Source organism: Nothobranchius furzeri, chromosome 7 (genome assembly GCF_043380555.1).
Source record: "Nothobranchius furzeri strain GRZ-AD chromosome 7, NfurGRZ-RIMD1, whole genome shotgun sequence".
NCBI lineage: Eukaryota > Metazoa > Chordata > Actinopteri > Cyprinodontiformes > Nothobranchiidae > Nothobranchius > Nothobranchius furzeri.
The window spans coordinates 74,223,289-74,238,232 of NC_091747.1; the positions used below are offsets into that span (position 1 = coordinate 74,223,289).

At 44.8% G+C, this 14,944-nt stretch overlaps 1 protein-coding gene across 3 annotated transcripts in view; it reads left to right on the forward strand.

Annotated features, from left to right (window-relative positions):
* The window catches only part of keap1b (kelch-like ECH-associated protein 1b), a 39,015-nt gene extending 27,308 nt beyond the window's left edge, over nucleotides 1-11,707 (forward strand). For 2 of the 3 annotated variants that reach the window (XM_054751682.2, XM_054751681.2), the window contains one exon: nucleotides 10,110-11,707. In XM_054751682.2, the coding sequence (XP_054607657.1) occupies nucleotides 10,110-10,357 (248 nt within the window). In that variant the 3' untranslated portion in view covers nucleotides 10,358-11,707. The remainder of the gene's footprint in view (nucleotides 1-10,109) is intronic. The other variant, XR_011521254.1, reaches the window with a different exon arrangement.
* Nucleotides 11,708-14,944: the final 3,237 nt, after the last annotated feature.

Here is a 14,944-nt window from a genome sequence, read left to right on the forward strand (position 1 = left end):
GAAGATCTCCATCAGCGCATCTGAGCCTCATCTCACCTCCTCCGCCTCTGGCAGCTGAGGAGGGGTTTGGAGAGCAGCTGTGACTCACTCGACATCGTGCACTACAGTACGACGTTGAGTGGAAACTCTTCTGTCTTTCAGAGTCTGGAAGACTTCTGGTTATTTCATTTGGAGAAATGTTTCCTGATTTAAAACTTTGGCTGAAGTAGCGCTCGTTATTCAGCTCGTTATGACAGCTATGTCAGCAGAGCACGGATCCATCCAGAACATTATTTTAACAGCCAAGAGTCTGTCTGAGGCTAAAGTCTAGTCGCTCATAATCAGTGGTGGGAATAACGCCGTTTAAAATAACGGCGTTCTTTTTTTGGGTAACGGAATAATCTAATTAATTACTTTTTTCACTGTTGCAACGCCGTTACCGTTACTGGGGACGGGAGGTTGTGCGTTACTATGTGCTTGTCGAACGTTGAGCAGCAGTGTGAGGCTTTCTGACCGCCACACTTCAGCTGCAGCCAGGGAGAGAGAGAGGGGTGTCGGTAACACACTTACAAACACGATGATGATTGGCTGGGTGGGCGGAGACCCTCACCGTCTCAGTCACTGCCTGCTGTAGACACAACAGAGCAGTGATGGGAATAACGCCGTTCAAAATAACCACGTTACTAAAAAAAATATTTTTTCATTAACGAGCAATCTAATTAATTACAGTCTTTTATCAAAACGTCGTGTCTGTTAGTGATGAGAAAAAGCGTGCGTTAAGCAGTGCGGTGTGTTGAAGCTGTCATCAGCTGATAGGAGCTAAAGAGGCGGATGTTTTCATCCAAACCCATCACAACCCGCGAAGAACGAGGAAGACGTGATGAATAGTGTACGCCCTTCTTAGCGGAAGTCCCGAAGGTCCACTCACCTGTTCACCGCTCAGACGTCCTGATCTTCTACCTTCCTAGATCATCCAGCTGTAACCTGTTCCTGATCATGTCTTTAGTCCCGCTGTAACACTGATGCATCAGTCTCAAACGACATGGAGCTCAGGTGTTATTAGAACTACCTGTGTGTGTTTACCCCCCCCCCCCCAGCTTCAGCTCTTCTGTGTTTGGGTCTGACCCAAGTTAGTACAAGTAAGTCCTCCATCGGGCTTGTGCCTCTTCTAGTGTCATTTTAAAGGATTTTATTTGTTTATTTAACCATTACTAGATTACCAGCAACAGAAATGCTGCTAAAAACACACAATTATGTGAAGCTGGAAAAATTAGAATACTATACAAATTTACTTTTATTTCTGTAATTTAACTAGACTGAGACACCATTTAAAGGCTCGGGAACCTTTACAGGTGTTTCTATTTGCAATTTTAAATTTTAGCTGATTGGGATCTTGTTAAATATCTCACAGTGATATTTTAATAGTCTAGATAAGTGGAATGTTCCTGTTAGTAGTTCCTCCTGTTAAGTGCTTATTTATTTAAATTATTCAGGTTTATAAAAAACATTTGGACGTACATTTTATTATGTTCCAGTCATTAGTCATTTATATTTTACTATTGTAGTCATTTAAGTAAGTTTAATTAAGAGGGGAATCCACTTTTCTTGCATTCTTTAATGAAAAAAGTAACTAAGTAGTTATTTTTCTTGGTAATTAGTTACTTTTATAATCTCATAACTCGGTAAGCAACTGAGTTCCTTTTTGACAAAGTAATAAGTAACTATAACTAATTACTTTTTAAAAGTAACATTCCCAACACTGCTCATAACCTCTTCAGCAGACTCCCTAGAGACATTTGATTACACACAAGCTGCAGGTGACCAGTTCAGGTTCACGCGGCGCAGGAGGAATGTGCGTTCGAGCCGCAGCAGGTGAAACGTTCCTAATTTAAGTGAAATCGATGAATTGCATTGTTCGTGTTACTGAGGCATTCTGATCAGCTTGGTTAGACTAAATATTAATTAAAATGAATGGAAATTTAGCGAATGATTAATAATTTAAAGTGACAGGGATAAATGGATCATGTGACCTCTGGCAGTGAGCTGCCACCTCAGAGTGCGTCCAAACGCAACAGCGACTCATTCCATCCCCCACTGATGTTCATAAAGAAACATTTTGCTTAAATAAAAACCACAACAGTGGGCATCAGAGGGAAACAAAGACGAAGCTTCTTTTTAACATTTTAACTGTGTTTAATACGAGCCTTTCACACGTCACTCTACCAAAGTTAAACAAAAAGAACAATATAAATTAAAGCTGCAAGCAGCGTCGTTCGGCCCTCGCAGCTCCGCGCCGCTCTGGCCTGGCCGGCAGTCCGGGGAACCAGGGCACGTCCCCGGAACAGAAACGTCCACCACCCCGACACCAGAAACTGCTAATGGTCACCTCGTCCGCACCTCACCCTGACTCTGCATCCCCTCTGAGCCCACCATTCAATTACACGTCTCACCACTAGGGCATACTATATCTTTACCACACTGGTGGTGTGATGACAGTGATCAACTTTAATGCTATTCTGACCATGTTTTTTAAAGTTATTGAAGGTTACAGTTAACTAGGGGGCGCTGTGACCAACTACAGAAAAATCCCATTGAGGTAAGCCTTGGTTTACAAAGATGGTTTTCTGTTATTTTGGCATCAATCGGACGTTGTGTGTGTTATCTAAAGCCAGTGAGCTGAAAGGGGCGGAGCTACAGGGATTTGAACCAACAACTCCATCAATGTGTTGGTTCAGTCACGGGATGTCACAAGCCAAGTTTGATGCCGTTCTGACCTTGTCTTTAGAAGTTAATAAAGTTTGAACCCATCTAGGGGGCGCTGTGACCATTTACAACTAAATGCCATAGAGGTCATCTTTGGTCATCAAAGATGGTTTTCTGTTAATTTGGCATCAATCAAATGTTGCATGGGTCATCTAGAGACAAGAAGCTGTACGTGGGCGGGGTTAAAGTGAATTGAACAAGTGAGCAAATACATGTGTTGATTGCAGTTGTGTGATGACTCCCACAAAGTTTGATATAGTTTGGAGCTTTTTTGCAGAAGTTACAAAGGTTTTTTGTATCTAGGGGGCGCTGTCCCAAATGTAGGAAATATTCTATGAAGAAGTTTGTAGGTTGATAACAGTCATTTGTGTGCAGTTTGGTGTGAATTGCATCATGCATGTGTTATTCAGGGCCTAATATCTGTCAAGGCGTGGAGCTAAAGCGATATCAACCAATTACCACAGGATTGTGTTGGGTGCCTTTGTGTGATGGCACAAAGCAAGTTTGGTGCAGTTACGACCTCGTCTGTGGGAGTTATTACAGTTTTAATGGTGTGTAGAGGGCGCTGTGGTAACATTATACAAATTTCACCAACCGTTTGTGTCTCATTGGCTAAAGGTAATGATTGTTGATTGCCATGTTCAGTCTGGTGCAGATGGGAGGCTTTTTGTGGAAGTTACGATCAAACGTAAGGTCACGGCGTCAGGCCAGAATTCGCCATGGCATGTAAGCGCCTCCCTATATGGAAAGCTATCAGATCTGAATCGTCATTACACCATCATGAAGAGAGTGCATGACCTTAGTGTCATGTTGACTAAATTAGAGGGGGCAAATATGGGAATTTCACCATAAAACAATAGACTTCCTGGTGTCAGGGGGCGGGGCTTAGGTGATGTCAGCTGTCCACAATGACGTTGTCTTGAGATGTGGTCAGTGATCACACAGACAAAGTTTGATATAGATCTGATCATGGACGTGGGAGTTATTAAGTCAAGTAATGTAATGGTTAAAGGTCAATGTTTGAGGCTTAGCCACGCCCACACCTTTCAACTTTTGAAAAATCCGACGGTTGAATTTTTTCCCCTATGTCTTAAGAGTATATAGCACAAGTTTGAAGGAGATTAGTGAAAAGGGCGATGGAGCATCACTCTCCAAACATTGTGTGCGAAAACCACTAAATCGCGTACTTGGACCAAAATGGCCGACTTCCTGTGCGACTTTGCACTTGGCTCCAAGAGACTTTTTTGTAGGTCCTGAGACACCACATTAGTGTACCAAATTTCGTAATCCTCAGTCAAAGCATGGCTTGGGGCTATTAGTTTAAATGGTCCTAGGGGGCGCTATTTAAGAGAATAGGCCACGCCCACAAACTTCATCTGTCTATTTCTCTTGGGGGTCAGACTAGGATCACTCACCAGAAATTTCATAGCGATATCACGATAACTGATGAAATGAGAGGCAAACGTATTTCCATGGTGTGATGGCGATTTTCGCCATGCTCCCAAAGCCCCGCCTTTTTTCGAAACCTGCCAGTACTGGAGACCAAGTAACCTCAAGTTGTCTACTGCTGTTTGCCACAGAATTCTGGTGATTGGGTAAAAGGAGTCCAGTAGGGAGCTGTGAAAAAAAGAGTGGCGTGGCGACAGGTCAAAGTTTGAGGCTTAGCCACGCCCACACCTTTCAACTTTTGAAAAATCCGACGGTTGAATTTTTTCCCCTATGTCTTAAGAGTATATAGCAGAAGTGTGAAGGAGATTGGTGAAAAGGGCGACGGAGCATCACTGTCCAAACAACGTGTGCGAAAACCACTAAATTGCGCACTTGGACCAAAATGGCCGACTTCCTGTGCGACTTTGCACTTGGCTCCAAGAGACTTTTTTGTAGGTCCTGAGACAGCACATTAGTGTACCAAATTTCGTAATCCTCAGTCAAAGCATGGCTTGGGGCTGACAGTTTTAATGGTCCTAGGGGGCGCTATTTCAGAAAATAGGCCACGCCCACCGGATGTTCACATCAGATCTTTTGATGGGCCGGACTAGGATCACTCACAAGAAGTTTCGTGACGATATCTTTAGAAATGACGAAATGGGAGGCAAACGTAAGGCCACGGCGGTACGCCTGACTTCGCCGCGCCGCCACAGCCCCGCCCTCTGTCGAAAACTCCCATAAAGTGACGCAAAGCAAACCCCACTTGTCTTGAGTTACCAGCTACAAATTTGTGGTGATTAAGTGACATGGGGCAATTTGGGACCTTTCACAGTAAAACTGGACCTTTTTGGTCCTGAGGGGGCGGGGCTTGTGTGACGTCATCATCCGACCATTCAATTTACTTTGTGGGTGGATGACGAATGACCACAGAACGTTTGGTAACTCTATTCCATTCATTTATGAAGTTATAGCAATTTAAATTTTTTTGGCGAGTAGTCAAACTTCGAGGCCTGGCCCCGCCCCTTCTGTATTTGCGAAAAGTCAATTTTATTGTCTCATTTTGTTCCTCCATCTCTTCTGAGCAATTTTACACAATTTTTGAGACGATCGTGCGAAAAATGATCGAGCAATCCAATCAGAAACGGACCCTAAAAACGGCAAAAACGGCAAAAAATCGCCATTTCAACCCAAAATGGCCGACTTCCTGTTTGATATTGACCATGCTTGCAAGAGACTTTTCTGTGCGGACTGTTGAGTACTATAAGTGTACCAAATTTCAAAACTGTACGATAAACTAAGCTTTATGGAGAGGGGTTTTTTTCATTTTGTAGGGGGCGCTGTTCAGCCATTTTCTTTGCGATTTTTTTGGGACCTTTAAAATATCAAATTTTTCACCAGGCCTGACAAGTGTGCAAAATATTGTGAGTTTTGGGGTATGTTAAGGTCCCCAAAAAGCCGTTCAAAGCGGGCTAAGAATAACAAAAAAGAAAGAATAATCAGAGCAAAAACAAGAGGCCTTCGCAGCGCTTTCGCTGCTCGGGCCTAATTTCTCTTCCAGCAAACATATCTCTAAAAAAATCTATGTTTTGGGCTTCTTCTTTGTTCGCAAATCAGTCTGTGCGTCATGGCGTCACACACACGAATAAATCATCCATCGTCATTTTTTGGACTGACGATTGGCGGTGGGAAAAGTTATACAAATCGCCCAACCCTAGTGGAGAGCACCAGTCACTGCTCATAACTTGTCCAATACAGTCAAGCATGGTGGTGGCAGCATCATGCTGTGGGGGTGTTTTTAGCTGCAGAGTAGGTTGACTGGTTGCAGGGATATCCTGGGCAACAAGGGCTTCACTAGGACTGAGAGATGGGGGCTTAGCCCCAGGAGCTTGACATGGAACATTTTTTGTCGCACTCTGCAAAGACTTCGTCAATTAATTCATTATTTGAAGAACATTTAACAGAACTTATTTTATCACTTTCTTTACCAGCGGTACTGGTTCCGGCCCAAAGCACTGCTCTGTCCCTAAAAAAAAAGATATGAATCTGATTATCAGCCACTGATCATCATGATCGGTTCCTGACAGCCGCTGTTTCTCCCTCCCCAACCCACCCAGTGCACCCAGCGTCACGCGCTAATTCAACTGGCCCAAAAGCTCCACCTTAACCTGGTTCTCCCAATGATCACATGCATCTGTGGCCAGAGCTTTCTTCTTTTTTAATGTCTCCTTTTCTGCTCCACCTTTCCTGGCCCGTCTCGATCCGTTTTTCCTCTGGGCCCAAAGGTACGGTGATGCGGTAGTGCGCTCTGGGGTGGGAGGGTCTCTGCAGCGCTTGGCCAGACCCCAACAAAGTGAGAGGGTGGAGTGTCTTTGTGCTCAGTTTGCTGTGTTTGTGTGAGCGTCAGGAGAGCGGATGCCCTGATGAGCTTCATGACGGGTTGTTCTTTTAGATCAGGGATGCCCAATCCTGGTCCTGGAGGGCCAGTATCCATTAGGTTATGTGGTTTTGCTGCTCCAACACACTTAATTCAGTGGTTGAATCACCTGTGCAGCAGTTCATCAGGCCCCACAGAAGCCTGTTAATCACCTGCCGATTGAAGTCAAGTGTGTTGAAGAAGGGTTAAAACCAAAACCTGCTGGATACCGGCCCTCCAGGACCAGGATTGGGCACCCCTGATTTAGGCCCTGTCCACGCGTAGCCGGGGATCTGCCAAAACGTAGATGTTTTTCTACGTTTTGGCCTGTCATCCACACAAAAACAGAGTTTTTTCACACGAAAACTGATCTTTTTAAAAATTCCGGCCAAAGTGAAGATCTGCGTTTTCTCCGTTTTGGGTGTCTGCGTGTGGACAGACAAAACCGGAGTTTTAAGGTCCGCAACGTCACTTTCCGCGACAAAAAAAATGCTGACATCACGTGTGCGACCTGTGTTTACACCAGCCGGCATCATGGAAGCCTTCAGAGCTGCGCTCTGTCACTACCCGATCCATCGATTGTCCAAGCGCTTTCTGCTTGTTTGTTTTTGCAAGCGGAATTACTGCTCCTTGCGGAAGACCACAGACGAAGGACGAGGTTAAGAACGGGGAAGTACTGCCACCTACAGGTCTGGCATGTCCTTAACAACGTATTTATCCGGGTACGTGTGGACAGAGTTTGTTTTTAAAACGCGGTGGTGTGGATGCTAGTTTTTGGAGGGGCGGATATTCGTTTTTAAAAACCCCGGCTACGTGTGGACTAGGCCTAAGATATCATGCACATCGTGACCGTTGGCAATCACTGAGTGGGCCAGGCCACCGGGAAGTCTCCCGTTTCCCCCGATTACCAGTTCGCCACTGCCAGCTGCACGGGTCACTAAAATCTGCACCATTTCTAAAATTTTAACCGAAAAAAGAATTTTACCCAAAATAATTGTGGGACTTTGGAATGGACCTAACAATGTCTCGTGGCTTCATGGCATTGAGCATCTCTGGAGAGACCTAAAAATGGCTGTCCACCAACGTTCACCATCCAACCTGACAGAACCAGAGAGGATCCCCAAATCCAGTGTTAAACACCCTGAAGTCTTCTGCCCTCTGCCCTCCTCCTGGGTTCCTCCTGCTGCAGGCCTCTGTCCTCTGCAGTCCTGCCTTCCAGCACCAGAGGCCAGCAGAGAGGTGTGGACACAGCTGCACCTCATCACCAATCAGCTGCTCCATGCAGACTTTTAAGCCTCCTCAGCCCTCCATTCGGAGAGACGCGGTGACAGAAGCAGGCTGTGGTCTCCATAGCTGGGTTTTGTGGCTGACCTCATAGACTTTGTTCTGAACGCAGTTGCTAAGGTTAACCTTTGGGGTTGAGAAACTCATTTTGTGATTTAGCCTCCAGCCCTCAGGTTAGTTTGGTTTTGGGTTCTGCCACTGAGGACTTCTAGTTAAGAGAGTGTTTGCTTCCTGTCTTTTAAATAGAAAGACTTTTGTGTTGTTGGCTTCTTTTGGGTTTTAGTATTTGAATAAGGTTTAGTTTATATTATTTTATGTTCTGTGTGTTCTCCCCCTTGCCTCTCCTAGACGGCCAGAGGGGATGTAACATCCAGGCATAGAAACTTTACCAAGACGACTCGTGGCTGTATTAGCTCAAAAGGTGCTTTTACTAAAAACTGAGCAAAGGGCCTGAATACGTAGGACCATGTGATAATGCAGTATTTTCTGTCCATATTGGGTGCTGTGTGTACATTAATGAGGAAAAAAAAAACATTTATTTGATTTTAGCAAATGGCTGCAGTATAACGTAGTGAAAACCTGACGGGGGTCTGAATACTTTCCGTACCCCCGTATACAGCTCATCCCATGAGTCGTGAACAAGCTGACTAATGGGTGGGAAACTGGATTTTGTTCATGTCTGTATTTTCCAGAATTTCCTATATTATGATCACAAGGTTTATGATACACCTGACTGTAATCCTGCAGATTAAACAGATCAGTCTTAACGTCACTCACCAGCTCTATAACATCCTTTAGTTGGAAGATGACCACCGATCATAACCCTTTCTGTGTTCCTGAGTTTATCTCCTGCTCGGTGCTTCCCCACTTCCTGTTGCTGCTGCTCCTCCACGTGGTTTCTAGTCATTAATTCTGGAGCGTTGCTCCAGATCTGATCTGCCCATCATATCTGACTCTGATGGCTGCTGGTGGAGCCTGGTGCACTGTGGTGGCTCGCCACACACCGTCACCCTGCCGATGGTAAATTCCAAGCTGTACGTTCTGTTGTTCCTGTATGGATCCGGTAGCTCAGCTGTCCCCCGACCTCAGACTTGAAATTCTACTCCATTTAACTTTTCTGGATGTAATGATTAATGCAGTTTGAGCCGGCAGGCTCACTTTTCTCTGCACAACACCTGCAGCTACAGCAGCAATTTGTTTATTAGAGTTTCTTTATCTGTCAGCTGTCTCCATGTTTCTGTCCGAGTCGCCACAGTGAACTGGGACTTGGTGGAGACGGGTGGTTTGCTTTGATGATGCCTGAAGGGAAAACCGACCCAGTGGCCTAGTGGTAGAGTGTCCGCCCTGAGATCGGGAGATCAGGGGTTCGACTCCTGGTCGGGTCATACCAAAGACTTTGAAAAAATGGGACCCAATGCCTCCCTGCTTGACACTCAGCATTAAGGGGTTGGATTGGGGGGTTAAACCACCAAATAGTTCCCGAGCGCGGCTTGTCTGCAGCTCACCGCTCCCCCAGGGGATGGGTCAAATGCGGAGAATAAATTTCACCACACACCAGTGTGTGTGTGTGACGACTAAATGGGACTTTAATCTTTAAAAGCTGAAAAAAGTACTTTTGTTTTTTTGAGGGTGGTGTAGCATGCAACTGACTTTTCCAGCATATACCCAGTACCCAGTATGCACACACAGTATCTGTTACACTGCCTTCACTGTCCGGCTTCAAATCCCACCAAACCAGAGTTTTTAGTTCTCCCGAGGAGGCGCGTTAGCTCTGTGTTAGCCTGCTAGCTAACAGCTGCATCTTGGTGGCCGAATCCCTGCCTGCCTTAAATAGTGTGATGTTATGGTGTTTAATATTAGAGGAACTTGTTGAAATTAAAACTCAGCCTTTGTTGTTCGGTTGTAAAATCTCCATCTCAGGATGATTTTAAGTCAGGTTGTTTAAATCTGATCCTTTTCACCCGATTTGGATCCTTTGAAAGTCATGTGATCGTATCGGAGCATCTCTAATCTGCAGTTCGTGGTTCACCCTCTTCCTGCGCACCGGTAGCTCAAACTGAAGCTCTGAACACGTAGGAGAAGGCAGGATCAGGTTCCAGCCGTGGTTGTGACTCTGTGTTGTTCTTTTTCACTTCTCAAACCTGTTCCCAGAATAGCAACAAGGTGAACGTCTAGACGTTTGATGTGTTTTGGACGAAAACATCCGCTAAAAGATCTTAACACGTCAACCTTGTGCTTCCAGGTGGTTATGACGGCACCACATTCCTAGACAGCGTGGAGTGTTACGACCCAGAGACGGACACCTGGTCGGAGGTCACGCACATGACGTCGGGCCGCAGTGGCGTGGGCGTGGCCGTCACCATGGAGCCGTGCCAAAAGGGTCTGTCGCAGCCCTCTGAGGATTGCCCGTTTTTGTCAGGTGGTCAGCCTCCCAGCTGGAGTAGCAGCAACAGCCAATGCCACGGCGAAGCCTTCCACAAAGAGCCGTGAAGCTCAGAGCGGATGTTTCCGGTTTAACTCTGCCCTGATGCAAACTGGGACAGAGATGAGCTGAAGCACCACATCCTGCCTGACTGAGTGTAGAGAATAAAAATAAACACCGCTCCTGTTTTCTTCTCACTTGTTGTTTACAACAGCGACCGTAAATATCAACAAATCAAGAAACGACCTCCAAACATTCTCGTTTTCCTGTTTTCTTTGGGTTTAAATTCGTCTCTCACCAGAAAAAGGGCTGTAATCCAAAACTAAAGCAGGCAGCAGAGGTCAAAGTGCCATTAGTTCTGTCAGTATATGTCAGAGATGTTGTGTTGGGGAGACACACCTGGGTGAGTCTGCTGTTCATCGTGATGAGACCAAAATCAGCCTCGTGTAACAATCTTTTCTATCTTTCATTCAAAAATAATCTAGATGGATTCTGCCAGGCCTGCTAGCAGGTGGCACAGAGCCTGTGTCGCTACCCGACATCCAGAACTTCAAAGGAACCACGGCCGCTGGTGGGTTCAGAAAATGTGGAAGTTTAAGAAAAAAGGTTGCTTGTCGGCTCAGGCTCAGATTCTGGTGTGGTTGATGTGCAAAGCACAACTAAAATGAAGAATTAAGATTTTGTCTGTGATTAGAGGAAACAGAATTCACCGTAGCGTTTGAAAACCTGGATTCAGACTTCTCACTGAATGTGTTTTATACATATATGTATGTGTGTATATATATATATATATATATATATATATATATATATATATATATATATATATATATATATATATATATATATATATATATATATATATATATGTATGTATATATATGTATGTATATATATATATATATATATATATATATATGTATGTATATATATATATATATGATTAAAAAAACACTAATCTCTGACACGATCCAGGAAGGCCCACGCCCAGTGACCATGTCTGTTCTCTGGTGTTTGTAATGTTGTATACTAATGAGAATCTGCTTAAATACACGTGTTTGTTACAGCAATTTAAGCTACGGACACTTCAGATGTTTTGTACATTGATAATCTAAGACGTCTTGTACAGAGTTTCAAAGTTCTTTATTTATTTGTTCAGAGCTTTTTTGTTTTGTTGCTTTAAACTGACATCAGCTTTGTATTAAATGTTGACTCATTGTAGTATTTTGAATAAGTAGCATGCTTGTAACTGAGTGGGAATGCCTAATCGTGCATTATTTTTTTGCTGTTTGTTTAAAAGAAAAACATTTGCCCTGAAAGTTTTCTGCTGGTAATCAGTAGCTGCAGTGGAAATCAGAACATTTGTTGGCTTTGTACGTTTTTTCCAGCAAACATCTGCATAAACATGTTTCTTGTTATGTTGTACTCTTTTCCTGTTACACACACACACACACTTTGAGTGTTGGCTCATGATGGGGTTTAGCATCCAGGAAACAGAATGTCTCAGGTAGTAGAAGCTAACCATTAGCATTAGCAACTCCGCCACATGGCAGAACCCCTCCAGGCTTGTGTTATGTTTTTATACTGGAGCAAACAGTCAGTGGTAGAGTCATGTTGTTTTTAGGCAATCAGAGGCAAGCTGTCCAAATATCAGGAAATAAGAAACCAAACGCTGCCGTGTTCTGCTCCCCTCTCCTCCGACTAACTTCAGCATCCTGAAATAGGAACGACGCACAGCATTCAGTTATACCAGCGACTACTGCAGATGTATGCCCTCTTCAAGAATAATTATAGAAGATAAAATACTTCAATGGGCTCAGTGATGTAACAATGGCCTGCCTGCCCAACTAGAGCAACATTCCTGTTTTATTACAGATTAAGTACATCTGAAAGAAAAGTCACTTCAGTCACCAAATTCTGATGTTGTAGCTGAGGTATATGGAATCCACCTAAAAGCTCCTAAATCACTTTCTCCTGATGTGTGATCGGAGTCTACGAGCTGGCATGGTGTCTCACTAGTGATCACTGCTTATAGGAGATGGCTGGACCCTGCTTTAAGGGGTTAAACGGTAAATAAGTGGAATAGGACTGAGTCAGTCCTGTCATCTCAAGCTTCTTTTCATATGGTGAAGATCCAAAAAGCTCAAAGACACAAACCACCACTAAAGGGACGGCACCTGCTTTGCTGGATTAGCTTCATATTACCTGCAGCATTGTGCAGCAGACAGTAGATGGCAGCAGCTGAGTTGGAATCTGGCAAAGATTAGCAAGTCTTCTGCAGACTTTTGCTTTGACAGATGTTGAGGGTTGTGGAGCGTGCACAGTAGAACTACAAGATAATCAGACAGACATCTGCCAAGAGTTTCCTGGTGTTGATTTCTGTGTAGATATGTGATTGTGGGTGTTTCAGACATACTTTAGTCACCAAAGACAGGATTATTTTTTTCCCTGCAAAATTTCATGTTCCATCGAGTAAACGGGCATAGCCTGTGTGACAGATGCAAGATGTCAGAGTGAAGCCCTTTGGTGTAGAAATCTAGCCTGGCCTGCCAGACTCGTTCTCTGTTGAATTCTGCACAGAGAAAGAGTCTGGTAACTTACAGACAGAGAGGCACTAGAGGGACGGGACTAGCCTGCTCAAAAATAACCAAGCCTGCTTAAAAATAACCAATCACAAAACAGACGGCAATGCCGACTGTACCGCACGACGCTGTCGTTTTTTAGCTTTAGTAAAAAAAATGGCATCTGGCGACAGCACAACCATCTTATTTTCTTTAGAAGAAATGCTTTTAGCGCTTCTACTTGTGGTTTTAAAGACATTCAAGTCATTTAGAACAGAGGAAAGAGCCCCAGCGAACTCTGCCGCTGTCTTCGTTGTTTATGAGAAACTGAGCATCGCTGTGTGTGATGTCCGCGACGCTTTAGTTTTTCAGCTGTAGTCAAAAATGGCAACAGCGCAAACATCTTTCTTTAGAATAAAGGCTTTTGCGCTTCTACTTGTTTTATTTAATTATTTTATTATTATTATTATTTGCTTCTACTTGTTTTAAAGACGTGTTCAAGTCATTTAGAACAGAGGAAAGAGCCGTAGCAAACTCCGAATCAGTCGCCATGGTCGACAAACTTGGCGTTTTGTTGTGTGATCTACGCTACTCAGCGCTGATTGGCTCGGTTAGAATTCTCAGGGGGTGGGGTTATTTGAATACGAGAGTTCCCAGAGGACAAGTGGCAGGCCAGGCTAGCAGAAATCTGCACTTTTGCAGAATTCAGTGACAACTCCAACTCAATTTTTGAGGTTTTCAACTCCCCTTTGAGGCATAACAGACCTGTCACCAATACCCCTCCCCCCAGTGTCCCAATGATCCATGGGGCTAAGTTGTCTGGGACTTTATGCCTTTGGTAGTTTCACCCATGACAACAGGTCCTAGATGAGGGATCAGAAGAAGTGTAGTCCACAGGCACCTTATGAGGGAAAACATAAATAGAAACCGTGTTCCCTTGCTCGGGCATGTTGGCAAGCACCTAGTGGCCAGGCTTTTATCCATGGAGCCAGCCGGGCACAGTCTGAAGGGGAGACGTGGGTCCCTCTTTCCATGAGCCGGTGGGTGGGGTCAAAAGGGTCAGGTGCAGTGTGTGTTGGATTGGTAGCCGAAGGCAGGGACCTTAGCGGTCTAATCCTTGTCTACAAAAGCTGGCTCTTGGTACGTGAAATGTCACCTCTGATGGGGAAGAGCCGGGGTTGGTGTGAGGTTGAGAGGTTCCAGCTAGATATAGTTGGACTTACCTCAATGCATGGCCCTGGATCTGGAACCAGTTTCCTTGAGAGGAGTTGGACTATCTGGATTTGCTCGCACTGAGAGGCGCTGAGCAGCTACTGTCCCGATTTTGATGCCTGTACATTGGGATTTACCCAGGTTAATGAGAGGCCATCCTCTCCCCACCTACGTGTGGAGGGACAGGTCCTGACTGTGGTTTGTGCTTATGCATCACACTCAGCTCAGACCACCCACACTTTTTGGAGTCCTTGGAGGGGGTGCTGGAGAGCGCTCCTTCAAGTGACTCCCTCGTTCTGCTGGGGGACTTTGATGCTCATGTGGGCAATGACAGTGAGACCTGGAGGGGTGTTGATCTGAATCTGAGTGGTGTTTTGTTATTGGACTTCTGTGCATGTTGTCCATAATGAACACCATGTTCAAGCATAAAGGTGTCCTTATGTGCTCTTAACACCAGGATACCTTAGACTTTGTTGTCATCTGATCTGCAGCTGCATGTCTTGGAAACTCAGGTGAAAAGAGGGGCGGAGCTGTCAACTGACCACTGCCTGGTGGTAAATTGGCTTTGATGATGGGGGAGGAAGCTGGTCTGACCTGGCAGGCCTAAACATATTGTAAGGGTCTGCTGGGAATGTCTGAAGGAATCTCCTGTCAAAAGAAGCTTCAATTCCCACCTCCGACAGAATTTCGAACACACCCCGAAGGAACGACGGGCATTGTCAACATTGTTGAGGCCTCATCCCATCGTCACTTCTTCCAGTGAGGAAGCAGAGTCTTTGGGGACTTTGGGTTGGACTCTCCAATCTCTGGGGCCGAGGTCACTGAGGTGGTCAAAAAACTCCCTGCCCTTATTCACAGATTCTGTTCATAACTTTTATGGAC